Source organism: Psittacula echo (genome assembly GCF_963264785.1).
Source record: "Psittacula echo genome assembly, chromosome: 11".
Lineage (NCBI taxonomy): Eukaryota > Metazoa > Chordata > Aves > Psittaciformes > Psittacidae > Psittacula > Psittacula echo.
This window is the reverse complement of record NC_137746.1, coordinates 1370493-1386446: the sequence shown is the minus strand read 5'-3', so window position 1 is coordinate 1386446 and position 15954 is coordinate 1370493. Positions and strand designations below refer to the sequence as shown.

The window sequence follows — 15954 nt, the reverse complement described above, 5'->3', positions numbered from 1 at the left end:
AGGGTTCATCTCCCCGTGGCTGGGCAGGGTGGCCATATCTCACTGCCATTGCCTTGATGTATGCTCTTTGGCCATTGTGCATGGCTCATGGATGTGTGGCCAGGCAGGTCCATGGAGCAGCAAACCCCTGGTAGCAGCCTGCAGCCCCTGGCGTGAGCAGCTTGGAGGTGTCTCAGCTCTTGGCACAGTGATCCAGGCTGCAACTGAAGTTATGTGGAGCCTTGGCAATATCCTCTCTCATTTTCCTTCCTCTTGCATTCTCTGCTCAATGTTTCACATCCTCTTTGTTGTAAGACAGGCGCGAGGGGAACGTAACTCTTTGTGTATCGTCAAGGAGCGAGGTGGGGGGGTGGCTTGGATGGGGCTGTGATGTGGTTATGTGGCAGGGAGGAAGACCCTTGCACAGCCCTGGGCAGGAGTGTTGTCCTGTTCCCTGCTGCCCTGCGTAGCTTCTTGCAGCCTCTGTGCCGCTGGAATTCACATTCAGCAGGTTGAAAAGAATCCTCATTTGCTGAAGGGCTGGTTTTGATGAACATCCTCTGATGCCAAGGGCATCTCTGGAGTCTGTGTATATATATATATATATGTATATATATAGATACTGTTGGATTTTCCCCCTCAGTGAGTATCTGTGCCTGTTTCTATTGTCTCCCTTTGCTGCTTGGCTGGTATTAGGAGTGACCTGGTTTTCAGCAAAACGTGTCCCTCTTCCTCCCTCACACATAAATTATTCAGAAACTTTTGCAAATGCAGAGACCTCAAGTGAGACATAAATAATGAACTTGAAGCCTGGATGCTGTGGAACTTGTTCTGCAGTGAAGGAGCTCTGGTGACCATGGGTATTGGGGCTGCTGAAGCATTTTGTCCCCTGTGCTGGTGTATGGAGCAGGTGGGGAGCTGTGTCCCAGTGTGGCGGCTGCCCACGTGCCAGCATCACCTCCAGCCCCTCTGCTTTGATGGAGAGGGGTATAGAATCATGGAATGGTTTGTGTTGAAGGGACCTTAAAGCTCCTCCAGCTCCAACCCCTGCCACGGGCAGGGACCCCTTCCACTGGAGCAGCTTGCTCCAAGCCCCTGTGTCCAACCTGGCCTTGAACACTGCCAGGGATGGGGCAGCCACAGCTTCTCTGGGCACCCTGTGCCCATGTATCGAGCCCGGTTACCAAGATGATGCAGAGATGCTTTGCAGCTTGCTTCAGAGCGCGAGCAGCACATGTGAGGATGGAGAACGTGGGGGTGCAGGCGCCTGGCAGCCATTGCCTCCCCCGTGCCGCTGCAGGGGGCTGAGCACCTTCCTCATCTTCCTCCTCCTCCTTCCCACAGCCCCTCATGGGCGCCGTGTCCCGGTGCTGGTGTCCCTGAGGCTGCCATCTCCTTGGGCGCTGGGGCTGCAGCCGGTGCCCTGCCACGTTTCTGCTCTCGGTTTGCTTTGCTTCTTCCTCCAGCTCCCAAGCTCTAATTTGAAGCCACCGAACCCATCCCCGCCCCGGCACAGGCTGCAATTTGTGCAGCAGGGCCAGGCTGGGGCTCTGCAAACCCCCCCCAGTGAGGGTACCCGTGGCCAGTATTCCCACGGGAAGGGCAGAGGTGCCCATGCTCCCAAAGGGCGCACTCGGGCCCATTTGGGGTTTGGGATCGTTTTTCCTTTGGGTGTTTTTGGCTGGGTGACTGCAGGGCTGTGGCTGGCAGTGAGGAGGGGCAGGACTGAAGGGGATTGCAGGGAAGGGGTGATGCTGGGATGGACCTGGGCCCTTTGGCAGTGGGGAGATCATCCAGCATCCTGGGGCACATGCTGCAGCACTTGCTGCAGGTCTTGTGCCCGCTGTGTCCTCCACCAGTGTGCCCATTCCAGCTGGGTGACACCAGGAGGGATTGGCTGTGGGGTTTTCCTGGGACACATCCTGCTCCATGGCTGCTGTGCACCTTCCAAAGCGAAGTGGGGTGTTTGTATAGCTCCTGGTGGTGCCATTGGTGTGCAGGGCTCTGCCGATGGACCGCATGCTCTGGGATGTGCTTGCACATGGATTCTGTTCCACATCTCAGTGGTCTCTTGCTGAAACCGAGCCTTGATGCCGTGTCTATGCCCATGGCTGTGCCAGGCCTGGGTTTGGCACCATCTCCGCAGCTCCCTTGGAAGCAAAAGTGAAACCTCTGCGTGGTGTTTAATCTGAGCAGTTAATTCCCTTTTGATACAAACAAGGCTCAGGTTAGCGATGAGGAAATGTCTGGCCTATGCCTTCGCTTGCCCTCTGCCCCAGCCGCCGCTGCCTTTCACTGCCTACCCCATGCACCCCCCGTTTGGCACGCTCAGTCCCCCGGGAGCGGCACCCAGCCGGGGTGTGCTGATAGATAACACAGTGGAATGCCCCTGTTTGCCTCGCCAGGGTGTGTTGAAGGAAGAGCTGTGTCCGGGGCTGCTTCCTCACCTGGAGCTGTCTGGGGTTGTGGGTCCTTGTGCCACAGGCGCCCGCCAGTGCTGGGGAGAGAAACATGAAGCTCTTGGATCATCTCCATCCTTTTGCCCTTTGGGTCCCTGGAGAAAGGCAGTAACAGCCCAAACCTTCCCCTTGCATGTGCACAGAGCAGAGGGGATGAGATATGGAGGTTTAGGTCTGCCCTTTCCAGGAATGGCCCTTATTTGTGCAGGTGTAAACGTTAACAGGGGCTGTACTGCAGGCTTGGGCTTGGAGGAGGAACGATGTGCTTTCTGGAGGGTGCAAAATACAAATGAACCCATTGGGTTGCAGTGGCTGCTTGCATTCAGTTCTGCTCTGTTTGTGCCATGAGAAATGGTGTTTGGTGCTGCCATGGAGCGCTCGGTGCTGGATGGCACCGCCAGGCTGCCCCTGTGGCCACCGTGGGCTCTCCTGTGGCCAGCCAAGTAAACCACAGGGCTCATCTTGGGGTAAAGCACGTGGGTTTGAGGTTGGGATGTTTCCTGGCTTCATTCACCCAGCAAAGGTGTAACGTGGCTCCCCCCCCCCCCCCGTCAGGGTGTTTCCCCTCTCTCCTTTTGGAGGGCCATAGGAAATGTTTGGTGTGGTGTGGGAATACTTTGTGCTGTGGAAGGGGTCCATGGGTACAGCTCAGCCAGTGCTGTGCCAGCAGGGCTGAAGGCAAAGAGGACTTCCTCCTCCTTTGCAGGACCTGTGTGACTTGTGCAGTCACATAGTTAAAAGCTTGTCTGGTATTTTATTCAAACGAGGGTAGTACAAATGATAATGCTCTGCTTTATTTTCAGCACAAGCTGAAAGCTCCTCCTCTTCCTCTCCAGTGAAAACTCGCAACAGGAATGTATTCCTGCCTGGGAGATGTGCTTTGGTTTTGATGGAGGGTCTCAACCATGAGCTCGCCCTGCACGGCTCAGCCTGACTGTGAGAAGGAAAACTCGCCCTGCTGGGGTGGTGCAGTGGTTTACCCATGTGCATGGTCATGATCCACACAGGAGGTTCCTCATGACATCCCCAGGGATCATTCACCCATCTCCCTGGGGTCTCCTGGGTCTCTCCGTACACAGCCACGACCCCTTGGTGCTGGTGTGTTTGGGGACTGATGGAGTGAGCTCCTCGAGTCCTGTACCAGCCACTGCACTGGAGCTGTGCGTGAGCTGCTCTCTGTGGCTGGATGCAGCTCTCGGCAGCGCTGAAGAGGGAAGCTGGTGAGCAGAAGGGTTTGGGCGTGCAGGAGAGCCTGTGTTCCTAATTGCATCTTACAAATTATGCTGGCAGAAGGCTCATTAACAGGGCTTGGAGAGCTGTTTAATTGGGAGTGTGCCACAGAGCACCTCTGGGCACATGTCCTGACACACTGGTGTCGTGATGGTGTCTGGAGATGCTGGCTCTGCGTGTGCTGCTCCCCGGCTGTGGCACTGGCACTGACTGGGTACCAATGTTGGGTTAAACTCAACCCATTTGGTTTGGCAGGGGATGGACCAGGGTGGTCCAAGTGGTGCCTGCAGTGTGCATGGCGTTACCTGTGTGCCCGGAACACAGACAGGGAATGGGAACTGCTTTGATTCCCTCCTGCCCTTTCATTTTCCTATCTTTGGGGGTGGCAACTCACGATGACATGGAAAATGCGTGCGAGGAAGTGCGGTTCCCATGGTTGCTGCGGGAAGGGCAGGAGACAGCGATGCCGGCACTCGGCTGTGTGTCCCCGTGCTTTATGCAGGTTGGTGCTTCCCTGGGTGATCCAGCCGAGATGAGGTGAGTTATGCTGCTGGAGGGGACCACTGACTCCTCTGCTTTCACCCCTGCCCACAGGCACAATGAAATCCTTGTGTGCTGCTCCCTGAAGCCCAGGGAGTGATGCCACAGCCAGAGCAGTGTCCGTGCACAACACAGGAGTGCTCAGGGGGTTTGCATTCCTCTACCCAAGCAAAGGGGCTTCAGAAACCTCCTCCCTGTCAATGACAGAGTGGCCAAGCAAATCCTGCCCGTGCTGGTTCTGTTTTGGGCAGCCTGGACAGCCGGAGGATGGGCTTTGCTGGGTATCCATCACTGTGCTTGGGGTTTCTAGTATCTATCCACTGGGTTTAAGCAGACCCGAAGGACCTGGGTTTGGATGCAGTGTGATGAGTAGCTGTAGCGTGATGGCGGTGGGTGGGGAGGGGGGGGGCAAGGCGAGGGGAAGCTCATACCCAAACCTGCACAGCTTGTTCGCTCCTTGGTGTGAATCATCCCTCCCTCCTCCCCCGGGCACGAGCGGCTGTCACTGTGGCCGGCAAAGCTGGGATGCTCTCCCTGTTTTCCTGGCACATTCCCTGTGCTGAAGCGCTCCCACCTGCTCCTCTTCATCGCTCTGTGCAAGTGCCTGGTGGCCCTGGGGCTGCGGCTGCATGCTGCTGGTGGGGCATGCTCATTAGGGCATCACCTGGATCTTAATAGCAAGGATGGTCTCAATGCTTGGAGGAACCGGGAACTGTGCATCCCGATCTCCGCTCCTGCCTGTTGATGGGAGCCTGTGGGTCACGGCGTGTCTGGGATGCTGGGTGCAGGCAGGGATCGTGGCCACAGGATCGCTGCGGAATGGGGACTGCAGTGCTGAGGGGGAAGGGGCTGTCTCTGCGGTGATGCCAAGCCGGTTCCTAGCTGGAGTCTGTGGGAAGTGCAGCAGCCTCCGGACCATCTGGCTGCGGCACGTGGAGCGGCGGCACAGCCGTGCTGCGCGGGGGCCGGGGCTGCCTGCGCCTGCGATGGGTTGGCTGCGGCCGCATCGCCCTTCCCGTGGTGCTGCCCATGGCACCCGGCACCCGTCACCGCGGTGCAGAGCCTGCACAGGCAGCACGGGCACACTCTGCCCCATAGCAGCCCAGTTAGGTGACTCTTCCTTCTGTGTTCCCAAAGCTCTGACTGCCCCATCCCTGGCAGTGTTGAATGTGGCTTGGAGGAAGCTGCTCTAGTGGAAGGGGTCCCTGCCTGTGGCAGGGGTTGGAACTGGATGAGCTTTAAGGTCCCTTCAACCCAAGCCAGGCTGGGATTCTGTGATTCTATCACGTGTGATGATGTGCTTGGGGTTGTTATTGCAACCTGTATTCAGATGCTGTTATCCCGGTGCACTCAATATGCTGCCTGTGATGTGCCTGTGTGCACACCCACGTGCTTTTCGCTGTTAGCAGTTTCTAATCCTGTATCAGTATCTCAATGAGGGAAGGGTAAAGTGTTGCCGGCTTGGGGCGAGTGACCTGTAAAATAAGCTGGCGTTTGCCTTTTCAGCAGTGCTGCCGGGAGAGCGTTCCTTTGCTGGGGCTGTGTCTTTTTCCAGCTGAAGCAGCGTCTGTCCCGAGCGATGCCCTTGCTGAGTGCTGGTGCTTAGCAATGTTCTACAGCCCAAAACCCCACTGCAGAGCAGGGCAGTGGGGAGGCTCTGCCCTGCCTTCCCCAGCATGGCTGGGGCAGCAGCAGCCCTCACAGGGTTTGGGGTTGGCTCTGTCCTCACTCCATCCATGAAGGGTGGGAGGAGGCCCAGGTTAAGGGCAGTGATGTGCCCCGTGTGCTCCCCCAGGCTCTGCTGCGGATTTTGATGTGTTTATGTATTTTCCCTGCCGAAGCAGGAAGAATTGACTCACTCACTTGCCAGTGATGTTCCTGTGAGCGCGGTGGGATTCTTCCTGTTCTTACAGCTGAGGTGGGGAGCACCAGAGACAAAAGGATTTCCGCAGCCTCCTTGGGAGGAGAAGGAAGCAGGCTCCTGCAAAACCGCTTTCTGTGGGTCTGGGAGCTGACCCCACTTTCCTGCCCTGGCTGTGGGTACACCAGGTCCTGGTGAGAGCCAGTGAGGGGCTGCAGCCCCTCGGGATGTGGGCCCTGGCACTTGGTAGCTGCTGACCGAGGTGGGGACAGTTGAAGCTTTGCCCTGTGCTGCAGAGGTGTGCCGAAGGGACTTGTCCTGCCCATGGAAATGGGAGCAGGTCCCCTTCCCAGCTACTGTGGGATCCCTGGAGAAATCAAGCCAGCTCCCTTCTGGCCCACCTATTAACTAATGAGATTTAATAAGGAGCTAATCCAGTGCGTGGCTGGTGCCTGAGGCAATCTGTGCGGTGTCTGGCCGGGGGCTCTGCCAACACCCTCCATCCCTATGGCAGGGCCCCCCTTTCGATGACCCCCTCCCAGCCTTCTGCTCTGCTAATGGTCATTGCCTCTGTCAGGAGCAAATTTCTTCTGGATTAGCATCCCTAAATCGATTAGCTGTCTCGGGCAGGGCATTTAATTCTAATGAAATGTGATTCCAGGCTCCAGTCGATGAAATATTGTGGCCATGAGGGTAAAGTAACCTGGGCCTTTCCGTGGGTTGTTCCAAGGGGTGGAGAGGAGGGAAACCAGAAGGGCTTGGAGGAGAAATGGCAATTACCAAGGCGGTGCAATGCATTATCACCTGTGCTCCCCAGCGAGGGAGCTGGGGGATGATGAGGAGCTGTGAGTAAAGCATGGCATTTACATCCTGCTTCAGAGTTCACTCACAGGCATAGGGCTGGACGCATTCGCACAGCCTCCCTGGAGCAGCGGCAAGGGGGCAGCGTGCCAGGGGTATGGTGGGGTAAATGCTGTATCAGAATCCTTGTTGCCTGGGAGAAATTGGGAATATCCTTCATAGTTCCAGGCGTGGAGCTGCAGGGCAGTTGGTCTCTGGATGTTGACATCCCTCCCCATGCGACAGCGCCGTTCCCAAATGCCTGGTTGTGACGGGAGGGTTTCACTGCTGCTTCCTCACATTTTTTGCCTGGCTGCTGGCTGCCGTTGGGAATGCCGGCCGGGGCGGTGGTTTTCCATTTCATTACGGCGTCCCTGAAGTTCTCCAGGCACTTAAGCCGTCACCTGGTGCTTGCTCTTCCAGCGCATCCCACCTCTGTGTTTGAGTGCTGGGTATTTACACTTGGTTTTATCCGGAGCCCTTGTCTGCTCCCACCTGAGCTCCCGGCTGCTGCAGGTTGGGATGGGCTGGGGGGTTCTGCCATAGAACAACACCAGGATGTGAACAAAAATAAACACAGGGCGAAGTGCCAGACGTGGCGTTTGGTGAGGAAGTGGAGAAGTCTCGTTGTGTTTGCTGCTGGGTACATGAAGTGCTCTGTGTGTTCAGGGCCAGCACAGGACAGGGGTGGCACCCCAAGGCGTGGATGGGCTCTGTTGGTTGTGCCCCATGAGGAGCCACAGGCAGCGATGCTCTGGGGGCTGTGGGAGAATGGGGATGTTACCACATTCATGCACAGCACCAGGAAGCCCTCTGAGGGCTCAGTGTGGTGCTGGTGGGTTGGAGGGTGGCTGTGCCCATCCGGTGTGCTGGTGCCACACAGGGTGATGCTCAGCCTGGAAGCTGCTTTGTGGGGTGTGGGTACCAGCTTCGGGCCCCTTATCTTCGAATACCGTTCCAGAGGCTCCACAGTGGTTCCCAGGAGCTGCAGGGAGGGCTTTGCCCACAGGCAGCTCCCCTGTGCTCCTTGCTGGGAGCAGGCCGTGTGTTAGGAAGTGCCTCCCGCAGCTGCAGACATCTGTCCGCTCAGCGTCTCCCAAGTGGGGAGCTGTTCCGGGCATCGTTTGCATCGCTCACAGGGTTTGTGTTCTTCCTCGTCCTGACCGCAGGTAGAGGCGTCTCGCAGCGCTCCACAGACCCGGCCCGTGCGGCTGCACCGCAGCAGCTCCCGGGTTTCTCAGGTCTGTTTGTGCTCCCCAGCATCACCTCTGTCTGCTCACCTGCTGTGTCAGTGAACCCAGAGCTGCGGCAGCTCGTTACACACCTCTTTCCTCTCCCCATAGAACCCGGTTAATGCAGAACCAGGCAGGGCTGAGTGATGCTGAGCACTACACAGTGTGCTTTCCTTTGTGGCGGCTACTCCTGAGAAATCCTGTTTGGGCAAGCAGAGAAAATGACCCAGAGTTTCCATGCAGGGCTGGACAGGCGGGAGCCTCCCTGCATCTTCCTTTCCCGAGGGATGGAAAAGTTGTCGAGCCCATTGCTATTTGGGATTCATGTGCGAGGCATTGAAGTGAGGGTCCCCTTGGGTGGGACCCTGGGCAGCGGTGAGGATCACTTCATTAATGAAGCTGCTTTATTAGCCTGCCCCTGCTGCCTTGGCCAGTTACTGTCCCACCAGTGGTGCAGGGAGGGGGGGGAACAGGCAGAGCCCTTTGCATGCGCTGGGTTTCTGAAGCATCTCAGCCATGGTGAGATAAAGATCTGAGGAGTGCTAAGAACAGCCGAACAGGAAGGATGGAGCTCAGCGGTGTCAGCGGCAAGGCTCTGAGTGTCCAGGAACTGGGAAAGTCAGGGCTGGACCCAGTCAGAGGAGCGGGGAGACAAGGGTGAGGGCTCTGATTAACCAGCAGCTTCCTCCAGCCAGGAGGCGGCTGAGGGAAATAGAAGAGTAGCTGGAGCAGCGTGAGTCAAAGGAAGCGGCTTCTCGCCTCTGGGAGCCCTCAGTCCCCGCTGCAGGATATCCCGCTGGGTCCAGCAGCGCTCATGGTGTTGTCAGCAGGTTCATGGTGTTACAGACAGGCTCATGGTGTTGCCAGCAGCCTGACTGCCTGCTGCCACTGCTGCAGGCTGTTTTGAGCAGGGTACCAAAACACTCATTGCAGGTTTGGGCCATTTCTAGCAGGGGTGGCAGCAGGAGCAGGCAGAGCCTATGACGGATGCCTCATGCATCCCTGAGCAGCCGTTCCTGAGGGCTCCGCACAGCTCTATCTCCCTGAAGCTGTTTTTACTGGTTTAAAGTGTTCTGTGAAGTGGCATCTCTCCCTTGGGGCTGGGATGAGCTGTGCCCAGCTCTGCAGCCAGGAGCAGGGGCTGAGGTCAGGCCCCTGCCTTCTCTGTGTGTTGCAGAAGGGACTACCTTCCCCTGCTCTCCAATGTGAGCAACGACCCCAGTCCACATATTAGGTAGGGGCTTCCCTCTTGCTTTTTCTCTTCAAATCTGTCCCTTTCCTCTCCGGGCACAATCTGCCTGGTGACATGTGGGCAAAGGCAACCACTGCTGGCAAACTCTCCTTTTCCCCTTCTGCTTCACACAGGGCTGCTGAGGGCAGACACCTCCAACCTCAGCTGCCATGGACAATGGGTCACCCTGTGCCCTTTGGATGTGAAACCTCCTCCATCTTCCTGGGAACGAAGCCATCTCTCCAGGAGACCCGATGGTCCTTCTGGGTTGGATCCCTTGCATCCTCAGTGCCTTTCATCAGGAATCTTGGGAAGCTTTGCAGACACGTCCTGGCCTGGCAAGGTTCCCAAGATGACTCCAAACGTTATTGGTTTGGGGGTGGCAGGATGGCGTGGCCGGGTGCTGGGCTGGTGGGCAGCAGGGGATAATTTTAGGTGCACAATCAGGCAGCCCTTCCTAGGGCTCACTTTGTATTTCATGAGGCACAGATCTTTTATCTCTTAAAATACCATGCAAATAATTCATGTCTTCAGTGTATTGCTCAGACCTGATCCGCTGTTCGAGCCCGGTCAATAGTCCCATTCATCCTACAATGGGTTCTCTGTGCCTCTGGCAAGCGTTTTGCCATACGAAGCCACGCTGAGTGTGTGAAGCGAGGCATACGGTGATGCCTTGGCTGGGCAGCGGGGCAGCCTGCTCCCGTGGTTGTAGGAAAAGGCTGAGCAGAAGCTGCGGCACCTCCTGGATCTTCTGTCCTGGACAGGTCGTTCAGTTTTTGTTGCTCTGTAGCACATCTGAGCAGTTCTGGAGTGTTTTCCCTTGAAACATGGTTTGTGTTTGGAAACCTTCCCTGATAAAATGAAGTTCTGGGGTTTAGGAAGGGGGGATTTGGCCCCCCCAGTGTGTGCTGCTGAGACGAGGCTTGCTGCTGTGTTTTGGCTGGAGGCTGTGTGTGGTAAAGGCATTGAAATGGGCTTTGGAGGAGCTGCAGGGCCGTGGCAGCGATGCTCTCCCTGCCTCGGGGAGTCCCATGTGGGGATTGTGCCCGTTGCACCGGTCCTTGGGGTCTCTCCTTGGGTTTGGCACCCTCAAACCTTGATCTCCAGCATGTACTGAGCCAGGGCAGCCTTTCCGTGGGCTTTAGTGCACAAACACGAGGGCAGAAGCTGCTGCCGGAGGTGGGGCAGTCTCTGCTCATGTGGTTTCATGTATTTACTTGAGTGATGAATCAGAGGGAACCTGCCAGCAGCTGCAGTCCTGTCCTAAACCGCTGATGAGCTCCAAGTGCCTGCTGGAGGAGTTATTTAATAACCGAATCATTGCTAATGATGTAAGAAAGCAGCCCGGGGATGGAGCTGGGTGCAGAGCACCGCGGCAGCGAGCGGGGCTATTGCTGACCTCCGCTGGGAAGCGCAGAGGGAGGATTCAAACCTTTTGGACCCAGTGAAGCATTTACTGACGCTGCCCCGACGGTTCATGCTGACCCCAGCAGTGCATGGGCTGGGTCTGTATTGGGGCTACATTGAGATGCTTGTGGCTGCAATGGTGATTTCCAGGCATGAGCTGCTTGTTGCTGGATCCCTGCATGAGCTGTGGGGACATGCTGTAGTCAGAGCATCCCATCATCAGCAGCATGGTGTGGTGTTTGCATGCATCCGTGGGCCAGATCCAGCACTGACCTTTCCCAGCCTCCCTCCCTGGGCACCCCTGAGCACTGGGACACGTTGCATGACCTCACTGCTGTGCCTGAAGCCCTGTGTCACTGGGTGGTTGCTGGCGGTGGGGCAGACACCATATTGCTACTTTCTAAGCACCCTTGGCAGGCCATAATCCGGCTGTTTTGGTGCTGATTAAAGCGGCTGTTCCCTGGATTACCCGTCCCGGCTGGCTCCTGCCCACCACAGGGTGCTCAGTGCGACTGCTGCAGTGGTGTGGGGCTGTGGAGGTGCTGCTGGGGTGACTGGGTGGGAGGTGCCGTGTTCTGCTGTGTCTGCAGCCACTGGTGACCCCAGAACTGCCTGCTCTGGGCTCCTGCAGCTGGGCTGCCTAAAGGGGCTACAAGAAAGCACAGAGAAGCTGTGGCTGCCCCATCCCTGGCAGTGTTCAAGGCCAGGTTGGACACAGGGGCTTGGAGCAACCTGGTCCAGTGGAAGGGGTCCCTGTCCGTGGCAGGGGTTGGAGCTGGATGAGCTTTAAGGTCCCTTCAACCCAAAGCAGTCTGGGGTTCTATGAGGGCTGGAGGCAGATGGACCATGATGTAGCTGCAGGTTTGTTTCGAGAAGCTTTAAGGAACTTGTCAAACCCACAAGGGGGGGGAGCTGGTGGCTTCTGTCCTCATGGATGGCAGTGGGAGCGTGGTCACCTCCGCAGCGAGGGGCTGTCGGTGCTGCGGGCTGGGAACAAGGCAGTGCCACCATGGGCAGCCCAGACCGAGGGGTCTGCAGCTCCTGCCCTGCCAGGGATGGGACCCAGGACCCTCCATCCCTCTCCTGAGCCTGCTGCTCCCTGCGTTCCCTGCCGCGGGGGAAGGAAGGGGCAGGAGTCTCGGTTCCTGTTGTCCCATTGAGCATTAAATATAGGCTATTAAGCAATTTTCTTTGCAGGAAGTGTAGAAATACCGCTCTGTGTGAGCACAACCCCGTCACACACCACGAGTGCTGGAACTTGCCTTGCAGCGTGCAACCAGCCTCATCAGCATCCTCTGCTTTCCCCCTTTGCAGCAGCATTAACCCTTCACTCCTGGACTCCTCAGTGGGTTTGTCTTTATCATGAACTGTCTGCAGCATCCTGGCAGAGTGGTTTTTGCTTTTCCCAGCTTAAATAGCAAGGTGGCTGCCGAATCAGCTCTGGGGACAGCCCCTGCTCTCTGAGCCACCAGTTCAACCTTTTCCCTGGCCAGCCTGGGCTTTGGAACACTCACTGAGGGGCAGTGGGACCAGGCAGGAGGGGACATCAATTGAGGTCTGATTTTGATGTGTTGTGGTCCCCCTCTGTGTCCTGTGGTTGCGTTTTCCACCCGTCCATCCCAGCCAGGAAGAGCACACACGTGGAGGAGCTGCAATCTCCTCTCAGCCCCTTATGAATTCTGATTTAAGGGGAAAGCTCCTGCTGTACGTCTGCCCAGGCTTTCCAGTTCCAGTGCCCTTTGCCTCTGTGCTCCTTTTGGGGAAGTCTGAAAGTGTTTTAAACACTGCACACAAAGAGGGGATCATAGGGATGTTGTACAGAGGTGGGATGTCCTGGTGAGGTTAAAACTAGAAGCTGGTGACCAGGAGAGAGCAGCTCGAGGCAGGGCTGTGGTGCGAGTGGTTCCCCTGATGTGGCTGAAGCTCCCCGTGCTGGGTCTCCCAAACCGGGGATGGAATAGATCCCATTGTGCCTCGGTGCTGTACCCGTGGAGGAGGGTTGTGACACCATGACATCTTTCTTCTATAAATGGCCTTTTTCAGTAGTTCCAGAGTTCTTTGGAAGGGGCTTTTTATGTTCAAACCCAACCACTTCAGTCTCAGTGCAGGAACAGCAGCCGCTTCCCAGAAAGATTTAGCTCTCAGTAGCTGAGGAGGAGGAGGAGGAACGCTGGGGTGATCCGGCAGGATGCACAGTGGGAGAGGCCGGCTGACCCCTGAGCCAGGCATGAGGGAGTGGGGACGGGCAAAGGGGTGAACAGAGGTGAGGATGAGGAGGACTGCGGGAGCGGTCAGGCAGCAGAGGGGAAAGGAATGGTCATGGACAGGGGCCATGGGGCAGGATGGTCTCGTGCTGGAGCTGACGGGAGGGCAGGCTTTGGGGTAGCACATGTAGCAGGACCACCCTCTGGAGGTGCCGAGCTGGTCCTCTTGCTCGGAAGAGTTTCTCTGGCTCTGCGGTGGCTTTCCCTGCCATTGCGGTTGCTGATGAAGCCAGCGGGGGACCTTGGAAGCAAAACTCTCCCAGCCCTTGGCGCAGTCCGGCCGTGATTCCTGTGCGGGGTCCAGGGAGGGGGTTCCTCATGCACAAGAGGAAGCAGAAGTTTCTGTCGGGCTTTGTGGGGTTTCGGGTTTGCTCGTCCATGATGCTGGGGAAGAAGCAGGCTCAGGAGCTGAGGGGCATGGATGGGGCCGTGCTGCTTCCCCATGCGCCCTGCGTGCAGTGCAGGAGCTTTGGCTGCTTCCACGGCAGGGGTTTTATCCTAAATCATAGACAAGAGGTTCAAGCTTTTAGGATGGGATGGTGGGAGCGTGGGTGGGAATAATGGTGGCACAGGGAGGGCAATGGGGCCTCCTTGTTTGCCCCCCAAGGTACAGGTGCCCCTTGCTCCTTTTCTCGCTGAGCCTGCTGTTAAATTTAGCATCCACTTTGTCCCTGCAGCCTGTCTGTGCTGCTCAGCCAGTGGCTGGTAGCGATGCTCCCTTATCGCTGTCGCACCAGGAGTTATCTCCTTCTCCGCCTGCCTCTCCCTTGCCTTTTTATAAGCACCATGGGCCGTGGTTGTTGGGTGCTGCCACCTCCAAAGGCTTCTCAGCTTCATCCCTGTGCCTGCTCCCTGTGGCTCCCCAACCTCTTCCTGGCTCTCATCAAGGAAGCACAGCCCTGGCTGCACATAACATGGGCAGGGTATTGCTGGGTCCGCAGTATGCTGTGGGGAGAGTGCGGCTGTGGCTGATGGTCAGCACAGAGCTGGAGGAGAGGAAATGGCTCCTTAAGTCATTAACGTCATCCTTGTTATTACTGCGGAGGAGCAGGAGGCTGCTGGCTCCCGGGACTGGGTTAAGGTCCCCGAGCCCTCCGGCTGCCCCGGCGAGGGAAGGGGCTGCTCTGGTGCAGCACCAACAGCACAAGAGAGTGGGGACTCTGCCCATGGGTGCTGTCAGCCGAACCCTTCCGCTTGTATCTTGGTGTACCTGAGACCTGCTAAGGGCTGTCCTGGTGCCTCTGGTGCGCTTTGCCTGCTTTGCACCATCGGTGCTGGAGCAAACCCTACCTGTCCTGTGAGTCCCTCTTTTAAACACTAGCAGGAGCATCCTGGAAGCTGCCCCAAACCCCATAGGATCTGCTCCTGTTGTGCAGGTGGAGGCTGTGAAAGCGCTCTGCGCGTGGGTCCCCATGGCCATGGCCCTTTTGAGAAGGCTCTACTGTGCTTTTCCACCGGGAAAGCTCCCAGTGCTTTCCCTCTCCCTGCCTGGTTTGCTGGGTGGTTTCCTGCTGCCTTAGGAAGCAGTGGCGTGAAGGCAGCGGGACTGAACTGTGGGCAGGATTAGCCCTGGAACTTTAAGCAGAGACACTCTGAGAACAGCTTTAAAGCCTGGAGAAAGCTTATCCCATGGGAAAAGCAAAACCCCTTGAATTCTTTTGCGGCTGGCTGTTGGTGTCCAAGAGGAGGAAACGGCCTTTGTGTGCACACGTGTGTTTTCTACCTGTGCTTGGGAAGGGGAAAAGAAACGCTGAGTTTTTTGACTTTGGGTAAAGAAATGCACAGGGGGATGAGCACTGCATCTTCTAATGCAGTCCCTCGTGTTGCTCAAGTTCATGTTCCCCTCCAAACCTGTGGCTTTGCAGTGCTCAGGATCGTGTGTCTGCATGTGCAGGGCTATGGGGTCAGCCTGAAAAGCCTGAAAATCCTGGAGCCGCTCAGGTCACTGCAAGTAAGAACTTAATAGGCTTCAGATCTCAGAGGGAATCTGCAGCTTGGAAAGCAATAAACCTCTGCATTACCACCCGTGCATGGGGACTGCCTTCAGCAGGGCTGGGAGCATGGGCATCACTGCCACTGCCTCATGGCACTGGGCTTGAGCTCCCGCATGGTTCTCGTGGTGCTCTGAGGTTTCATCTCCTGTGGTAGGACCCGACAGAGCCCTGACACAGGGGTGGGTGCAGGAGAAGAGCAGTGCTCTCAGGGCTTACCTGGTGATGGGTGCCTCCCTGGGGACTCATGGCTGGGATTACTGCCCGCCTGCATCATGCTGTTGGTGGGCTCTTTGCTTTCCTAATGTGTTTTCTCTCCTGCTCCCTGCAGATCTGTCGGCAGCCAAGCGCAAGTTCGCTGACTCCCTCAATGAGTTTAAGTTCCGCTGCATTGGCGATGCTGAGACGGACGATGAGATCTGCATAGGTGAGTGCTGGGGCTGGTGCCACAGGAGCACTGAGACTCCAGACCCCTGAGCTGAGCAGTGCATGGGGAAAAACTAGTGGAAGGTGTCCCTGCCCATGGCAGGAGTTGGAACTGGATGAGCTTTAAGGTCCCTTCAACACAAAGCAGTCTGGGATTCTGTATTTCTCCTGATTCAACATCAGCAAAACCTTCCGAAGGAAATCAGTTGTTGCTTCTTGGCCTTAATCTATCCCTGCCAAATAGGAGAGCAAGAAGACTGCCTGTATCTGAATCCATCTAGATTATCCTTCCCTTTTACACTGGAGAGCAGGGATCTGGGGATGTGGCTATGGCTAAATGCACTGTGAAAGGCTGTGATCTGAAGGAGAGGAGCAGCAGCCTCACTGGTGGCTGCAGCGGCACAGGACCCATCAGGAGCCAGCAGCGCAGAGCCTTGCTCCACCATAGAGCTTCTCATGGTTCAGGGTAGCAGCTTCAGCCGCTTGGCTCCATG

General features: G+C 56.9%; 1 protein-coding gene across 6 annotated transcripts in view; it reads left to right on the top strand.

The window, feature by feature from the left end:
- Positions 1-15954, top strand: part of ARHGAP26 (Rho GTPase activating protein 26) — a gene marked incomplete at its 5' end in the record, with an annotated part of 146781 nt that overhangs the window by 31408 nt on the left and 99419 nt on the right. For all 6 annotated transcript variants that reach the window (XR_013957839.1, XM_080627465.1, XM_080627464.1 and 3 more), the window contains one exon: positions 15366-15461. Coding sequence is in view for 5 of the 6 variants with exons in the window: in XM_080627465.1 (XP_080483591.1) it covers positions 15366-15461 (96 nt within the window). The remainder of the gene's footprint in view (positions 1-15365; positions 15462-15954) is intronic.